This window comes from Populus trichocarpa, chromosome 2, assembly GCF_000002775.5.
Source record: "Populus trichocarpa isolate Nisqually-1 chromosome 2, P.trichocarpa_v4.1, whole genome shotgun sequence".
NCBI lineage: Eukaryota > Viridiplantae > Streptophyta > Magnoliopsida > Malpighiales > Salicaceae > Populus > Populus trichocarpa.
In genome coordinates this window covers 9,482,830-9,501,904 of record NC_037286.2, presented here as the reverse complement: position 1 = coordinate 9,501,904, position 19,075 = coordinate 9,482,830, and the positions used below count along the sequence as shown (strand labels likewise).

At 34.0% G+C, this 19,075-nt stretch overlaps 1 protein-coding gene across 1 annotated transcript; it reads right to left on the bottom strand.

Annotated features, from left to right (window-relative positions):
• Window positions 1-14,980: 14,980 nt before the first annotated feature.
• Window positions 14,981-17,661, bottom strand: LOC7462874 (probable BOI-related E3 ubiquitin-protein ligase 3). Its single transcript, XM_002301139.4, has 4 exons — window positions 17,500-17,661; window positions 17,310-17,410; window positions 16,742-17,052; window positions 14,981-15,570 (listed from the first exon to the last, which is right to left on the bottom strand). The coding sequence occupies exons 1-4, from the start codon at window positions 17,625-17,627 to the stop codon at window positions 15,043-15,045; spliced, it is 1,068 nt and encodes a 355-aa protein (XP_002301175.3). The 5' UTR covers window positions 17,628-17,661; the 3' UTR covers window positions 14,981-15,042.
• Window positions 17,662-19,075: the final 1,414 nt, after the last annotated feature.

Below are 19,075 nucleotides of genomic sequence, written 5' to 3'. Positions count from 1 at the left end.
TCCTCTCTTTTTTTTTTTTGTCATATCATCCTTTTTTTAGCCATTAGATTATTGTGATTTCTTTCATGCCATTAGATTTTTATAAAAAAAAATATTTGCATAAGTGAATTATTTGAGAAAGCAATAACTTGCAGGAAATTTGTTAGTTGATGCGCAAAACACCTGGCAATGTATATGATATATGAACCTGTCAACTAATATGTTGGATTACAAAATTATTTTTTCATGCTGTGCTAGTCTAGAAAAAAGAACTCCTTTTCATTTTCACTCCCTCTCTTCATTTTTCACCACTTGCGATTGATGATATAGTCAAACACTTTATAACTGCCATGCCATGCTCGTCTCAATGATTATTATTTTTTTTTCTCTGTATCTCTTTGAACAGACCTCCTTTTGGTAGTCTCGATTATACACTGTACATTTCCTTAATTGCAGTTCTTATTCCTCATATATCCTCTTGGAGTCATAATTACACAGTACGTCCTTAACTGTGGTTTTCAGCCTCATCTATAGACCTTTTGATTACCTTACCAGGACATTTCTAACACCTTGACGGGGTGGATGAAATGAAGACAGGGGCCAGGAATTTTAATTAGAGAAAAAATTGCAGGAAGGATCAAAATTTAATTTTTTATTTATTTTTAAAGTTAAAGATTTAATTTATTAAAGGAGAAGAGCTGAAATATATATATATAGAAGACCTACCTGCCTTTTTGAGACGGAGGTGCTTTCGGACTTTCACTTCACGTCAAACCGATCGATGGTCTCTTTTCATTTTGCTGCTTAATAAATATTGCAGAGCCAACACATTCACTCACTCCATCATTTTCTAACTGTGTAGCAGGCAGATCTATGATAAGGTAAAGGATACATCGGACTACGTGATGGGATTTAAAACCTGTTTATTGGTGACGGCATTTCTTCTCCTCCTCCTCCTCCTCTTCTGTTGCTTCTCTTCAAAGTTCAAACACTTTATTTCTCACTACGTTCCTAACTTCAATATCGATATCATAACAATAGACATGCTCTCTCTGGCCACCACTACCTTTACTGACTAACTTAAAATTATTTCCATACCTCCTTCTCTCTCTGTCTCTCTCTCTCTCTCTCTCTACGTACTATACTGCCCCTTATAGTAAATTAGTAATAGTAGTAGTCTATACATGCGTGGAGCATCCAACTTTGGCTCTTTCGTGGCTCGGCTTCCTTGATGACGTGTCTCAGGTGACTGAATTATTGGCCCCAAAAGTCTCCATGAATAACTGAAAAATTAACAGCTTTTTTGCTTTCTTTTTTGTAATGGCCCAAGAAATATTTTGTTTTATATGTACGTACGTACTCTCCCTTGCTAGCTAGCTTTCAAGAGGTCAGGCAGAGAACATTCATGTCTTCGAAATTTAATAATTAATGCCATCTCAGTTCGGCTATATCTTAGCAATAAACGAGCTCAAATTTTACTGCTACAAGTGTCAAGATATGAACAAGATAATGGTACCACTTGAACAAAAAGAAAAAAAAATCATTTGGCTTGATATTTACGGGGAAAAACAGTTCCCATGATTCAAAATATGCAATGAAAAATCAAGAAACTTCATGTTCATGATAGCCAATGTGTAATGCCAAAGGAAACTTAACTTTCTCACATGAATAATGACCATCACCTAGTTTAAGTCGTCAAGTTCCAAAGCAAATGATGGGTATAGCCAATATTGATGCGAACAAATATTATAGAATAGAAAGGTTGCATGTGACATTTATTCTTTTTATCCCCTTTTGCATAGATTTGTGAAGCAACTAGAAATTGCTAAGAAGAAATGTCAGTTTCTAGTCCCGATATTCAATTAAAATGGGAAATACTATCTCCATAGCCCGAGAAGAGCATCGTCTAAAAAACTTCCTATGCTCCTCTCCCTCTCTCTCTCTCTCTCTCTGGGTGTTTGTCTTCTTGTCTTTCTTTTCTTGATTCTCAAGTTCAAGCCTTTACCCTTCTGCACTCTGCAAGACTGCAGCGGCTGACATGGAAACTGTCCCTGTATTTTTGGTGGTTCTGTATGCCATTCTCGTGATACTTGTTTTGTTCTTATCTTCTACAAAACATATTTATTATCACCCTTCCATTTCCTTACTCATGTTACATGCATATTTCCGGGAATATTCACACTATATATAGCTCTCCCTCAAAAATATGACCCCAATCTAGATTTTCCCCACAATTAACAAACACACCTCATCACATCCACAAGGAATTAACCTAATTGATCGATTACTATACCGTTATCGACTAATCCAATCGTGAACCACTTGATGCCCAGGTGGGTCCAACAATCACACAATGGGACCTGTAGGATGATGGAGAGAGCAGTTTATGATTAATAGGTAACAGAAGCATGAATAGTTAAGGAGTAAAGCAGTAAATTTCATGATTCATGGAGCCAGATTTCTAAGGACATGCATGTAGAATTATAATTAAATTAAAAAAAAAAGGGTCCACAAAGAGTATGGAGATCTAGAGAATAAAGGATGATCTTTCCTCTCACAAGTTGTCAGCAACTTAGGCACAGATCCTACCGAGCCCACCACCATCACTAGCAAAATCAAACCGAAAACACACTCACACTCACACACAAACACAAACACAAACACAAACACAAACACCTCTACACGTTGAAGAGCCAAGAAGATTCTATTCTAATCTCTAAAACGCAGTGAAAGTGAACCCCACAAAAGCTCCTCCTATATTATCTCTCACATGACTACCGCCGATACCTTCCAAAAACAATTACTACATATCCCTAGTAATTAATAATGAAATGATAACAGTAATAATTAGATAATCTATATAACGAGGATTTCAAGGAGAGACAGCTTAAAACACAGAGAGAATACGGATAGAATTAATTAAATCCCCGTATATAATTTAAAAAGCTAACCTTGTTAAATTAATTACCAATCTCTCTCTAGATCTCTGTCTCTAAAATGAAAATATAAAATGTGTATTCAATACGACAAGCTACAGGGTTGTTTTTCTTAATTCTGTCTTTTGCAGCACTCTCTTTTGTTTATCTCACTAACCCTTCTAGCTCCAGCTCTGCAAGAACTACTAGTTCTTATTATATACGTGTAGAGAGAGAGAGAGTACCGTAGTTTAAAAATCATGCATGCACAAAAGCATCTCTCTCCGATCTCTCAAACATGCTGCTTATATATAGTAATAGTACTAAAAAATGAGAATAATAATATCATTGTTAGACCGTCTAACTTAAAGGGCGTGGCGTAAATCGAACTTAGACGTAAAGGTACTTGTCAGATTAAGAAGGTGGAAGAAGAGCAGAGGGCACTGTTTATTTATCTGAGAGATAGAAGAAGCTAGCCATGCTGTATGGGTCACGAGGGGATACGGATCGATCCCACGAGGAAATGGCACACTGATATTAATGGATAGGACAAGGTACCCGTTTGTCTCTCTCTACCTAGCGCGCCCATGAAACCAGTCTCAATTTGTCCTTTTTGTTATATATACTGTGATGGACGTCTCAGTCCTTTCAGATGACAATTTCTCAGGATCATGTACAGGAAGTAGTACTGTGGGCAAGGCTTGCACAAAAGCAACTAAAAATATACAAGATGTGTTGATCCAGTGGTAAGAGCTTGGAACCAAAAAATTTATATTTTTTGTGGTTTTAGGTTCGAGCCCCGTGGTTGCTCATATGATGGCCACTGGAGGCTTACATGGTCGTTAACTTCAGGGCCCGTGGGATTAGTCAAGGTGCGCGCAAGCTGGCCCGGACACCCACGTTAAACTAAAAATAAAAAATATGCAATATGCTATCCTAATATGCTTGGTTCACTACTAATCACATAAGAACCCATCGACTGCATTAACAAAATATGAGTGTTGCTATTTTTTTATGAGATAAAATATTTGAAATTAAGATTAAAAACTTCCTTAATGTATTTTATCATCATACGTATTAATAAATAAATAAAAAATTAATGCGACTTATTTGACCTAATAGGTTTAAAGTAAATTGATCGTTATGTTCAAATGATGATTTGGTAAAAAAATTTTTAATAGCGGTGTCATTTTAACACCTACATAACCCTAGTTTAAATGTAAAACAACAGACCATGAAATGATTAAATTACAAAAAAAAAAAGTATAGAACATAATGAAAAGATGGCGCCAACTCATTGTATTGACTCTTACTAACTCATAAAATTGATGACTCATGCAATGGACAGGACCACAATGAGTTAACCTAGTTAGATAGTCATAATTTTTCTTTTTCTCTCCCTTATTCATCTCCCGACTAAGCTATGATTGGGTCTCAACTGACTTGGGGTTGATTAAAAAATATAGAGATTAAATTTAATATATAAATAAATATTAAAGGATAAAATTGAAAAAAAAAATATTAGCTTATAAAAAAACAAGGAAATATGGGCGAATCTTCTAGACTATAGTTAATCATCTAAACTTAAAAACAGTGAAATCCTAGACCTGGGTTCAATAAAAAATCTCAATTTCCAATCAATTTAATATTGGAGGATGAAATCATAAAAAAATCTAAATTAAAAAAATTTGCCAAAGCAAAAGGAATTGCAACCACAAAATGATCAAAGCATATAGGAAACAAATTGAAGGAAGATGACGTTGTAAAAAAACCTCAATTCTAAAAATCATCTAAAACAAAACTAATAGAAATTAAAAGAATGAGAATAAATATGATTGATAAAAAATCAAAGAAAGATCAAACTGAAAAATAAATAAATATTGAAGCATAAAATTAAAAAGACATTAACTTAAAAAAAAACAAGCAAATCTGCATGAACCTCCACAACTTAGGTTAATACTCTAAACTCGTAACTTGAAAAATTCAAGATTTCAGTTCAATCAAGAAACTCAAATCTCAACCAATTTAATATTAGATGATGAAATCATAAAAAAAAATTTAAAAATGTGTCAAAGCAAAAAGAATAGCAAAAAATAAAGAGTGAGGATTAAAACATGCACATAGAAAAAAAATTTAAAGGAGGATGGAATCTTAAAAAAAAATCAATTCAAAAAATTATCTAAAACAAAGAGAATAAAAAGAATAGAGATCAAATATGATAGATAAAAAATTAAAGGAGGATAATTTTTTTTAAAAAATCCAATTCTTTAAACAATCTCAAATAAAAAAAAATGCTAATCAAAAGACCATGGATAAAATCTTAAGGGAAAACAAATGGAATGGTTGATTTGAAAGTTTGAAGTGCCACGCAAGGAAATTGAGGTGGAGATATTAAAAAAAAATCTACTAGCAGCAACATAGGGCTCAAGATGCCACACGCACCTCCATGGAAGGTAGGGGTCACCAAGCTAAACCTAACCACACTAAGAAAGCTCGTCGTTTATCGTTGGATGCTATGGCTAAAGGTAGCGGAGACAAGCATCGACAACTTAAAGCTCGTCGTTTATCGTTGGATGCTATGGCTAAAGGTAGCGGAGACAAGCATCGACAACTTTTCTTTTTTTTTATAATATTTTTTATTTATTAAAAAATAAAATTGCCTTTAAAAAACATAAACATAATAAAAAAAATACAAAATAGCCTCTAGACAATGATTTGTCATTTTTTTTTTTGTTTTCAAAGGTATAATTGTTATTTTACTATGAAAATAAGAACAAAAATACAAAAAAAATGACCTTGAATGATACTTTTATATTTTTTGCTTTGTAAGGGTAATAAAATAATTTTATTGTGCTGAAAAAGTGAAAAGAGTTAGTTTCCTTTGGTCAATTTTATAATAATTAATGAATCATGTGCAAAGATTGTATTACCCTCGAAGGCAAGTTTATTGGTTTTTTTTTTAAAATAATAATATTGGAACAATCATATCTTAGAAATTATAATTTCTCTATTATTCTACTGCGATTGAAATTAGGCATGATCGCGATTAAAAAGAGAAGAGAGAGCTATTGTTCAGTGCGTAGGTTGTATATGACAAGTAGAGCTGATATAAAAATGTGGGCAAAACACACGACTAATGCCTATACTATCAAGTCTGGAAGTGAATTAATTGGTAACATTCTTTATCCATGAAACTTCCCTTGCACTTCCCTCTTGTGGAAATGATTTGCCCCACCATAGATCAAATTATTCATATGGTCGTTGCTGCTTGGCAGAGTGTGTACAAGAGCTTTCCTGGCGCACCGTCATTTGACACATACCAGCTAGGCAATATATCCCTTTTGTGAACATGAAACAGAGCATGATACTCATCTTTTCCTCTATTGCTACCACATGTGGAGATTGTGGCAACAATTTTAAAATTGGTTTGGCATCTCTGGGTGCATGTTGAATACAATAGATCAAATAATCAGCCAATGGCGGGACATGGCCAAAGGCAAGTTCCAACGAAGTGCTTTAACGATGCTATATCATATGGTATTTTATGGGGGTATTTGGACTGCAAGGAACAAGTTGATCTTCAAAGATAAGAAGCCGGATTGGAATGCATATTTTCAATCCATTCTCCACCATCTTGCACTTTGGTTAGAGGTTTAGAACAATAACTTTACATGCACAAGGAATGATTTAATTAGAAGTCTTGAAGGCACATTTTGTGTTCTTGCTTACAAGAGCTTGTTAATGCTCATCTTCTTTGTAACTCCCTAAATGTTCTTGAATTCTAGCTTATCATAGACTTAATGGTAAATTGATTAGTCAATAAATATCTTGATTATTATTAAAAAAAAATTACCATACCTCTAGATAAATAAGAAAAACTACCTCTTGACGTCAAAACATACACAGAATACTTTCACCTCGAGAGAAAGATTTCTGTATTGTCGAAGGAGAACAGAAATTTACAAAGGGCGAGGCATTGCTCAAATTAGAGGAAGAATATTACACCACACTCAAGCTTAGGCTAGCAAGCAATTATATATTCAATATTTTCTTTCGTTAAAATAAGATTCAAGTTTCAACAGTTACAATTTTCCAATTACAATCAAATACTACTCCTTTATACATCTCATGCCCGTTGGACTTTCCATCAAATCAAGAATAAAAGAACAGGAGCATTACAAACCTTACGTTGCACTTTAAGGTTGTCTCAACCAAGAGAATATTATTCAAATTCAATTTAATGTTTTATTTTAATACGCGTGCATGGTAATATAATTGTAGTAATCAAAACCAACAAAAGACATTGACCCAAATGAAGCAAAGGGAGTTGTTTTAATTGACTGATTATTTGAAAGAGAAAGGAATCTTAAAATTAATGAAGTACTTTAGAATAATATTGTGGATTTCATTTGCATGCAAAAGTTCTAATATTCCTCTAAAAAAAAAGAAAAAAGAAGTTCAAAAGCAGGTTACTTCAAAACTAGTCTCTTCAGCTAGCGTAGGTCCAAAAGGTTTTCTACATGAAAGACGTCTTTCTCAGACTTGCATGGGCAATTGTTTCTTATTAATAAAAGAAAGCTCATTTTATGTCACTTTAGAGTTGCATTAAAAGGAGAGAACAACAAGATATGTCTTTCCTTTCTCTCTTCTTTTTTCTTTTCCTTTCCTTTCTCTCTTCTTTGTTAAAAACACTGATTCAACATCTATGTGAAAAAGATCCTACTATAAAACTAAAGAAACTTTGTCATATACAAAGGATAAGGGGTTGATTATTGCAGATATACAGCATATATATTCTACAGGACATGCAAATTCTCACACCAAAAAGATGTTTACACTTTACGTGATCGGCTTGATGTGATGTTTGGACCCATAGATTCCACTAATGCCATGCTTTTAATCGGTGCTCTTGATGATCAAGCATTGGCAAGCATATCATATTCAAAATGGGAAGGGGCCCAAGATTAAGTTCTAGTCCCGAACAATATAACATCTATGAATGACCTAAACATACTTAGCCAAAAAAGTATATATGAGACCCCGAACGTCGCAAAAGACAACAGAAGAAGAAGGGTGGCTTAGAATAGGGAACATCAAGGCTGTTGGATCACATGCACATCCCATTCTTTTTTTATCTTCCTGATCTTCCCGTCTTTTGACACTGTGGAGGAGGAGATAGGAAAGGATGCCCCACAAATTCAAGGCTGCTGCTGCAGCTATACTACAACTCCTCAATCCAAGGGATTCCTTTGTAATGATCAAAGGCCTTATTTGGGTCCCTCCATCATGCTCACCATCATTTCATGCATATATAAGACCCACTCCTACGTCCTTTACTCACAAAGCAATAATAAGTGCTTAAAGTGATTTATTTATTTTTTTACTATGATGACATCCAATTATTCAAGATAAAAACTGGGCAATCTGGCTTCATCGAAATTCGATGAGAATTATGATCAGTAATTGATCGAATGGTGATCGATTCATTATTTTCTGGGGAAACGCAGTTATCTTCAAATCATTTGCAGTGTTGGTTTGATCCGGGCTGTCCAGTTTTCTCTGATTCATTTAGTTTTTCTTCTTTCTCTAACATATTCCTATAATCATACAGATATTATTGCCACCTAATAATCCACTGAGGAAACCCTTTTGGCTGGTCAATCATGTCAAGCAAAAAGCTTTGTGAATTATTTGTTGTACATCACTCAACCAGCGCACAAAATTTTGATGGTCCCTAATCGAACACTATCCGCTCCAATTTGTTCCCTGTCTGATTCCCACGCGCAGCTAAATAACCAAGCACCCACACAAACTATACTTCAGTCATGTTTTTGGATCATCAGTGTCTGTAATTCAAGGGGCTTCAGTATCAATGTTGTATGTGTGGAATAATTGGAAAATAAACTAGTTGACTGGTACAAACATGGACAGTTAGGAGGTGTGTGTGTTGTATATGCACTGCTATATATATGAAGTCTTTGGTTCCTAGGACCACTGCTGCGAAAAGTGAAACCCAGCCATGGCATTCGTTTGCACTTCTCTTTCTTCGTTTTCGTTTACAGAAGAATGATGTTCCTTTCTCTTCTTCCAGGCACATCTGGACTTGTCAAAACTATACTTCACTGTCAGAAGGATTGATAATGACGTTACTAAGGAAAAAAAATGACAACAAATTAATTGAAATTGATAAAAGTACCGAATTGAGATTTTGTTATTTTTTGAAATATTTAAGATCTAAAGGATTTATTTTTTGTTTTTGAATTCATATCGTGAACATTGACGTCATAAAATTCCAGTCAGTTTTCGACCCGTATTCTCAGAGGCAAACCCATGGATGGTTAACCTAAAATAATTTGCGAGCAACTCGTTATTAAATATATTTATTGGAACCCTAACTAAACAGGCACTGCACTAGAATTGCACGTGCTAATAGTTAGACAATGGCACGATCGAGATAAGACTATAGGCAACACTACGTCAAGCTACGAAATGTAAATATTCCATATATATATATATAAAATGGGCCGGGGACCTCTGGCAAGTCGCGACTGAGCAAGTTAGTTAGCCTCAGTCATGCCCGAGGCAGGAGGGTCTGGGCAATAATTTTGACTGCCGATGTGAGTATAGAATGGAATCGTAAAAGAAAATTAACCCAGTGATGGTACAAACATCAGATGAAAAAAGAAGGCAAAAGAGATAAAAGTGCATGAAAGCCAACAGAGATATCATGCCCCTGCACCCCACAGGTAAAAGAAGAAAAAGGAAGTAGAAAAAAACAGCTTTATAGGGAATAAGGAGGGGCTGGATGATTGAACGCAAGTAAAGTCACTCTTCCATTAAATCTTGAGTGTTCATTTCATATCTAATTGTACATTTTTATTGTTTTTTCCCCCAAGTCTTTATAAAAGACAGGACAGAGAGAAAAGAAAAGGGGGCAGACATTGACAGGACTGAGATCGGCTATGGTTTGCGGTGGAAGTGGGAGTGGAGGTGGAATAATAATACTTAGCAGATAGTTACAATCATGGGAGAAGCATATTCACTTTCCTCTTTGTCATCACTTTCTAAGGCATGATTAGAAAAAAAGTTCATCAATCTTCTCTCCTCCCCTTCAAAAAAAAGAAGAAGGGCTTTCTTCTTCCTCTCTCACCCCTCCACTTTTCCAATACCCAACAAAACAAATTAAAAGGCTTGCTTTCCAAGGCTTCTACATTGCCGATCACTGTATTAATAGGGAAGAAAAGTTAAAGACCATATATGATGATTAAATATATCTCGTTAATCAGGTTAAATGTTTCTCAGCTTGGCTGAAGCTACATGTTGAGCTTAACTGGGCAGGCTTGAAGCTTCAATTACAAGGTTGTATGTGGTGGGTCAGGGGACAATGCTTTTGTAACTACCGTACACGTGTTTCTGCTTTTAGATTCAACACAAACACACATGTAACTCACGTAATTGGATATTAATTGATTTATGATATTGGATTTCAAACCAAGCAGGAAGTGGACCTGATATTTCATGGAGAATATTAATTCTGCAATTGTAAATATCAATATTTCTTCATCTAATGTCCAAGAATGTCTTTTGAGCAAGTTTTATCGTTTTATATGGATTGCTTCCCTTTAAATAAAGCCGATGAATCTCTTAATTAACTCAGATGACATTGGTGTATGTGTATCTCTCGAGCTTCTCTTGTCAACAATAAGTATACATGGTTTTTTGGGCATAGAGATAAAGCTAGTATGTTCTCTTTATTGGGCAGTCTATCTAAAGTAGGAGCTTCTAATCAAATTGCATATGAATATATTATATTTAGGTCTCGGAGAAGGCCTAACAAAATATAATTTTAGATAGGATAGTCAATTCTAAGCTCAAGAAAAGATTCAATTGTGTTCAGCGACATATTTGATGAAAGCATGTATATATATTTTTTTTTATCTAACTATAGGGTTAAGCTCAATTTTAATTTTTCATGAGATTTTATAAGTCTAGTTCTATAGTGGGTCAGCTAGTTGTAACTAGTAGTGATCGAGAAAGCCTTCAAATTAGATTTAGAAATGTATTTTTACCAGTTTTATTATTTTTATATTTAATTTTGAATTTTAAACCTTACTTTAGGATTTTATTTTTATTTCTCCTAGTTTATAATTTCTAATTTTTCTTTTTTGTAAGGATTGATTTTAGACTTATTTAAATAACTATACTATTTTTAAAGAAGCAGTATTAAAATCATTATGGTAGTGTTTGGTTATTGTGTCAAACAGAAAAAATGAAGGCAGTGGAGATAGAAGAGACAAAACAAAAAAGAAAATGAAAATAAAATTGTGTTTGGTAGTGATGTATAAGATAAACTGATTGTTTCTGTATCTTATTTGATTATGATGGACAAGACATGATAAAATATGAAAAAATGTATTTTACCTTTAATATGTATTTTTGTCAAACTTACATATTTAAAAATATAATTAGATTGAGTGTTGAAATTAATAATATTATAATAACTTTAGTTATATAATCAAGACTAACTTGATGGGTTAACTCAATGCCCAAAATGGTTCAAGTTTCAGAAAAAATAGTAGAAGGATTGACTTGACCTAATCTAGTAAAAAACTCAAGTCAACTTGGGATAAAACACGGGTCAAATACTTGTTGACCTTTTTGAAAAAGAATTTTGGTCAAAATATGGTTGTTTTGATTTATTTAAAATTTTTTTTGGATCAGCCGAGTTGACCCTCCCGACTCGTGACCTAAACCTTGGCTCAAGTCGACTCTTGAACTGAGTTTTAAGACTATGATAATAATTATTTTTATCAATACATTGACCTAGGTCATCTTGTATTAATCTCTTGACCCGTAACCTGGACCTTCTCTCGATTGATCTTCAAGTCGGGTTTTAAGACCATAATAATAATAATTTTTATTTTTATATTCACCAGGGTGAATCTGGGTTGACTCTTTTGATCAATGATCAATGATCAATGATCTAGATCTTACACCAGGTTGGCTCCCGAATCAAGTTTTAAAACTATGATAATAATCATTTTTATTCTATATTGACTTGGATTAACACTCCTGGCACGTGACCAACCTTACCCCCAGTCGGGTTTTAAAACTATAATAATAACTATTTTTATCCTCACGTTGACTCGAGTCAATGGTCAACCTCACTCGTGAATTGGGCCTTACCCCGAACCGACTTTCGAATCGAGCTTTAAAACGATGATAATAATTATTTTTATTCCTATACTGATTTGAGTCAACCCGACCCATAACCTGAGCCTCAACCAATAACTCAGGCTTTGTCTTGTATCGACCGTCGAGTTGGGTTTTAAAACTATGATAATATATATTTTTATCCTTGCATGTTTTAATTGGACAATTTTGAAATTGTGAGTTTTTTTTACAATGATATTTTAGAAACAAAAAACAAAAAATATTGTCTTTAAAGACATATCCCTATCTCTTATTTTAAAAGTCCAGAAATTCACTTTAAAATTATTTTAAATATAAATTTATTTTTATATTTCTTTATATATCTTTTTAATCAAACACATTTATATCTTGATTTTCTTCATACTTTCTGACTTAGAACAGTAACTCAAGACTACTTAATTATGTTTTTGTTAATCTTTAATTTGTAATGTGTTTAGATTTGACAACGTCACCAACGTATTTGATTGGTGGATCTAGTCCCAAGTCTAATATACTCCTTTCAAAAGCTATCACACTATTTTTCTTAAAAAGGAAAAAAAACTACCATAGTAGGAGTTAACCATGTTCCATCACAGCCCAGTCCCATAGGATCATCGGACCAGATTGAACCCTAATTAAGAATGGATTATAAGTGGTTGATAAACCCTTATATATATATATATATATATATATATATATATATATATATATATATTCGAGTTTTAATTTTCACTTTCGAGCATGAAATAATATATATTACGTGATCATTTATCTTTTCCCTTTTCGCCGTGCATTATTTTACAACTCAAGCTAAAACGGCACTGATACGATTCTATATAAAGAAAAAAATATATTTAATAACGAATTATTAAACAAAGAAAATGGAAAGGGGAGGATCGGAATACCATTGTTTGTCGCTGATGGGCTACTGGATCGACGCCTAACACATAGAGCTCTCTTCTTCCTTGTCACAATTTACAAAGGATGCCATAATATTCATTAATTACCTCCGCCTCTCTTTCGCTCTCTCCACGTATACCGATTATTAGGGTTTCATAATGACCGTCTATAATGGAAATTGATTATTATTATTAGTAGTAGTAATTAATTAATAATTAATTTTAATTACTATTTTTAAATAACTTAGTCCTATTATCTGCCTTAACAATCAACGAAAAGAAATATTATTTCCAGGAATTGAAAAAAGTAAACCAGAAATAGAGAATCAAATTCGCAAATCGCATTATCTTTCTAATTTCTATCTGCAAAAACAATCTCTTTTCTTCATAAAATTAAGAAAGCACAGGCATAGACCTCTTGAATCATCCCAGAAATAAGAGATCAGAAACGTAAACACAGATGTATCCAAACAATTTCTTCTCCTTGAACCTCAACTTTGCAGCCCAGCATCATTAATTAAAAAAGCGTCAATCAAAACATTCTACATGAGGTGCTTGAACGGTTTGAGGCAATAGCTTGGAACGGGAACCAGCCCTGTGTCTGGCCTGCCAGGGAAATATTGAGAGCACACAGCATTCTGCTACCAAGAACCCAAAAAGAGCTTTCACACACCAGGTGACTGCCTGGATCCATATGGAAGAAATGTTAAGCCATTGCTTTCACTCCTCACATGGCAGGCACAGCACCATCTCAGTGCAGACTTCTTTAATATCTTCAGCTCAACAATAAATGTAAATCCAATTCTGGAACTAATCTTCAGCTCCCTAATAAATGTCAATCTTCCTCGTCATTCAAATTGAAGACTTTCAACCAATCACAGAGAAAAAAAGTAGCTAAAGATTATTTTTTTTATAATATTTCATGTAATTCTGAAATGTGTTCGTATAACATCCAAGTTCATGGTCATATCAAAATCTCTCGTGATTGGCTCAACTTTATCCCAGCCCAACCTAACCATATCCTAAACTAACTGATGGCTGCATGATTAATGCGGGGGAAAAGAGTTGATGCAAGAGGAGTTATTGCAATAAAATTTCGTTCACTAGGAAGATTAGAATTCAAAACTACAGTCGAATCATGTAGAAGCATAGATAAAGAATGGCCTAGGCTATTATAAACAACGTATTCAATAAAACAAAGTACTGTGCTCTAGATATCCCAAAATTAAGATAGCTCCGGTGACAGATACATGGAAACCTTGCAATTCTCAATACACAACAAAATAAGCAGGTGATCAATCTATGAAATTTTGAGAAACATATCAAGGATAAAAGTTCCAATAACAGCAGATTCTAATCAACATAAATGGAAAGAGAACATCTATGCTAGCTGATCATTATCTTGATGTAGCTTCTAACTGGTGCATGTTTTCTCTGATACACAGACAACCTTCATGTTTGGATAGTAGGTCAACATCATTTTATTGCATAATCATTAACTGTTTTTACAAATCATATCAATAAGTTTTGCTGATTTATTGAGCATAAGCCTGAAATAGGGGTGAAGGTATAAGCACTCCACCAAGTGTTAATGGCACTCAAATTTCACACACGGAAAGAAATGGCTGGACAGAGAAGTGGAGTGTCATTAGCACTTCATGGAATGCATATAATCCCACTCCTAAAATAACAGACACAAATTTGCCAGTTATTGAATGAGATATGACAAACCTTCCAAAAGCAGAAAATATCATCATTCAAAAAACTAAAAAAGAAACTTCAAGATATATTACCAGAGAAATATACAACACCAGAATGCCACTTCAACATTTTTTAAATCACTTTTACCATTTTCAGGTCCTTTCAATCAATAAACACACCATCCAAATGGATAAAGAGCCCCATTGCACTTGAAAGTTGTTTGCAAGCAAAACGTTTGAAGAAACATTAAAACCATAGAAGTGCAACATCAACCAGTATGTCAGCGATGAGGAATTATGAAAATGACATGAACAATGAGTATTACACTAGGTAGCATTAAATTTCATATTATCCCATTACATATAGACTTTCATGCCAATAAACTTGGAGGACTGACACAGTGGACAAAAACTAATCTTACTTTCACAATCCTTACAGAGGCAGAGATGCTTACAAGGTAACAAAAGCATGCAAACTTCATTCACTCTGCAAACCTTACAAATCATCAGCTCCTTCATGTCATTATTATCCTTGCAAAGCAGGTGAAAATCGATAGCATGGTCATTGTAGCACGAAGCTGTATCATCCACCTCACTGTCACCACACCCTTCTCTACTATCTCTACTTTGAGCATGGACTTGCTGAATATTAAACTTGAGGGCATTTATCATGTTTTCATTGTATCTGGCCCGTTGCTGCCATGCACCTGCTTCCATAGACAACTGTTCCATTCGTTCCTCAAGTTCCATGTTCTTCTTAGTAATGCTCTCCACCTCTGCTTCTTTCTCATGAAGTTTTTGAAGAACCTTCTCTTCAACAAGGGAGATACTTTGAAGTTGGTCAGCTTGGAACTTCTCTAGGATAGTTTGCCGTAGTCGATCACCCTATTAGACATGCAAGCAAGTTAGAAATACTTCAACAGTGAATAATCATATTACCAAAGAGAGCGACAAGAAATGATTCCTAAGCACCTCACACTGTGAAAAATGAATGGCGAAAGAAAAAAACACATTTCAATATACAAATTAACCAGTTCCCATTAAGTTGAGCAGGTACAACCAGTTTGGTCTACCCCATGTCCTGCCCCGTAACCATCAATTCAATTGAAAACAAAGAAAAAAACACTTCAAACAGAACCAAAGCCTATCATATCTTCACAGCATGAAGGACATGAACTACCAAAGGAAAAATAAAAGGAAAAAAAACGACACCTGCCTGAATACCACTGTAAACGTTTTTCACACCGACTCCCATAGCAAATGGAATTTAGGAACTCTACTTAGAAAGTTGAACACAATCACTGAGTTACAATGATTTTGAATGTTTTACATGTTGCCACCAGAGAGAATTAACAAGCAACAGAAAGATCCTCAGGCAAAAGACAACCACACCATCATGCATCTAGAATTAGCAGTTTCCATCTTTTCCGTAGAATCTGTTGATTTAATGTAGCCCACCATTAGTTTTAAACCTACTAAATCAATCCATCGAGCAAATGCTTTCATCTAATTAATTAAATTTATTGTTGTTTGAGTAAATTTGATACAAATAATTAGTGGTGTAATATTGAGACAAAAAGCATAATCACCAGAGAGAGAGAGGAGAAACTCTTCCCAATTATCTTTTATATTTTATTTCATTATTCTAGATATTGAAAGCAAAATCCTGTGCTTTTGAACTAAGATAAAATAGCCAGCAGTCATACACTTTCGAGTAGCACTTTGCCAGCTTAACAGTGACAGAGGCAGTATTAGAGATCAAATATGTGAAAAATATCGCAATACAATATAGAAACAAATCTGTGATCCAATTCGTAAACTGCTCAAATCAGAATCTCGGCACTTGTGAAGCCATCAAGTACTTAAACTAACAGGTCATAGATGATACACAAAAGCATAAGAAACATAATAAATGAAGCTACAGCAACCACTATTTGCGAATTAAATGAAGTGCATTAGCATAGCAAAACATTTCAAAATCATCCTACAAAAATGGCAACTGATAGGCTCATTTCACACTAAAATGAAGCTGTTGTCTTTAAAAAAAAATCCCAACCTGAATTTTAAGGAATTTATCAACCTCTACATGCTGCTGCTGTAATTCACTATCAATATCATCACCAATAAGCGATAACAAAGCCGAGTCACCGGAAGATGAAACATGAGCATTGTCAAGAGACAACCCTAACCCAGTTGAAACTGATTGCGGTTGTAGGAAATCAACGGATGAAATCTGGGAATGATTCTCCAAAAAATCTTGCTCCTTCAAGCTCTTTCTCTTGGGTTCCAGTCTATAATTCCATTGCAATTCAAATCCCCCATCACTACCATCATTGACAGGAACCGGAGCAAACCCCACCACATGAACTAGAACAACAACCACCACCACAAAATACCCAAAATTTTATAGCTTGATTTAAGATCATGCTAGCTAATTACATAAAAAAAAATTGTTACCAAATTGTAAGTAATTGAGCTTGATTTAACCTAAAAATGGTAAAATTAGGCTGGTATTATTTAAATATGTATAAAAATAAATTAAAGAATCCTTCGTTTATTTCTCTATGGCTTCTTAGCTTGAAAAATAAATAGAGCAGTAAAAAGAGAGAAGTTAAGAAACTTACAAGGTGGAACATAGGGAGGATGCTGAGATTGATCTTGCAGATTAGAAGGATTCAAATACGCTACTGCAGGAGAAATCTGGCCTTCGATTGCGTATACATTTCTGAATTGCATGCATTAAGAAAAACTGATAAAAATGCTAGGTTTTGAAGAAATTGATGTAAGACTTTGGTATTCTTTAACAAAACTTACCTCAAATTCTTAGGCTGCTGCTGCTGCTGCTGCTGAGGTTGGTAGTGTTGTTGAAACTGGTGCTGGGGAAGAGCCATGATGAGAATGGTAACTTCAGATAGACAAAGAAAGGCTTCCCGACTGTGCATATGGGAAAGGGCGAGGTGGCCAATGGTGGTGATTCTTTTTATTTTCCAGATGGTCCTTAATGTTTTCCAATTTACTCTTTGGACTGGATAGTTTAGCTAATTAATATTTTGGCCGGTTCTCTGTTGGAATAAAAAAGAAATCGAATATTCTACCCTGGTTTTTTTATTAAATGGAATAAGTAATTGTCATGTGATGATTTTGTTAGAAATTGGAAGGAGCCGTAATTCTCATTTATTATAGACTAAATTAAATCATACAATTTCTTTAAGGACCATTTTTATCACATTTTTAGTACAGTAACTAATGGCATGAGAGGTGTACATTATCAATACAAGACATGACCGGATTAATATAGTCGTGGGCGGGTAATGTGGAGGTCGTGGGCGGGTCGTTATGGGAGCAAAATTGTTTTCATTCCGTAGACAGATGAACTGTCATTTATGTGGTTGTCCGCTCCTTGTAAAAAGTAAAACAAAGGCTCAAGCGCCTGAGCCTCCCTCGTACCCACGAATCTAGGTTTATAATAAACCCATGAATTTTTTATTTGTCATTTTAGGTTTTTTTTTTTTTTTTCAATTATATCCTTTAGTATGAGGTTTTTTTTATTCTCTTTGGGTTTTTTTAGATTTTTTTTTTATCTTTTGGTTTTCTTTTCTAATTTTATACTTTAATATAATATTTTTATTTAATTCTATCCTTCAATATTGAAATGATGGTAAACCAATTTTTGCATTTTTATCATATAATAAAAGTTTTTTATTTTTTTTAATTTTATCTTTTAATATGAGGTTTTAGATTCTTGTAGGTTTTTTTAGTTTTTTTTTGTAATATCTTTTATTTTTTCAATTTCATCTTTTAATAAAAGATTTTATTGAAACTCATCTTTTAATATTAAGTTAGTTCTTTTCTTCAGACATATATAATGAACAAGATCTTGTTGGGGCAAGTGGCACAAGATTTAATTTAAAAGTTGGACTAAGAAAATAGTTGGGTTGAATTTTTTAAGTTTAAATTGTTGTACTAAATTTCATGATAATGCCAAAAAAATTTCAATAATCTAAATATTATTTATTTTACGTTCAATTTTTTTCTAGATCCAGGCTGCAATGAGAATGTGGTCAATATAGTAGTTTTAGCCTAAAAAGAAATGAAAGTAACCTATAACAATTACCTAAATACACTAAAAGAATTGGGGTTCCTTTCATGGTGTTTTAATGTTCATATGAACAATATGAAGTACCCTAATATATTTTCTTAATCTGTTGATTACAAATGCAACCTTAACCATGTCAGTTGGCGCGAGTGGAGGGTAGCGGTCGCAGGTCCGAGAGTTGATGGGCGCAATTATTTTCACAAGTGTGACAGACGACTGACGAGCACCTTAATATATTTTCTTAATCATTTGATAACAAATCCATGCCGCGTGGAGGCCAGATCTCGCAAGTTC

Bases quoted from the DNA above. Each gene is read 5' to 3' on its own strand.
- LOC7462874 (XM_002301139.4), bottom strand. From the start codon at position 17,627: ATGCACAGTCGGGAAGCCTTTCTTTGTCTATCTGAAGTTACCATTCTC. The intron at 17,411-17,499 runs GTAAGTTTTGTT...CATGCAATTCAG, and splicing joins CAGCAGCCTAAGAATTTGAG to AAATGTATACGCAATCGAAG. The intron at 15,571-16,741 runs GTTGGGATTTTT...CATGTCTAATAG, and splicing joins ATAAATTCCTTAAAATTCAG to GGTGATCGACTACGGCAAAC.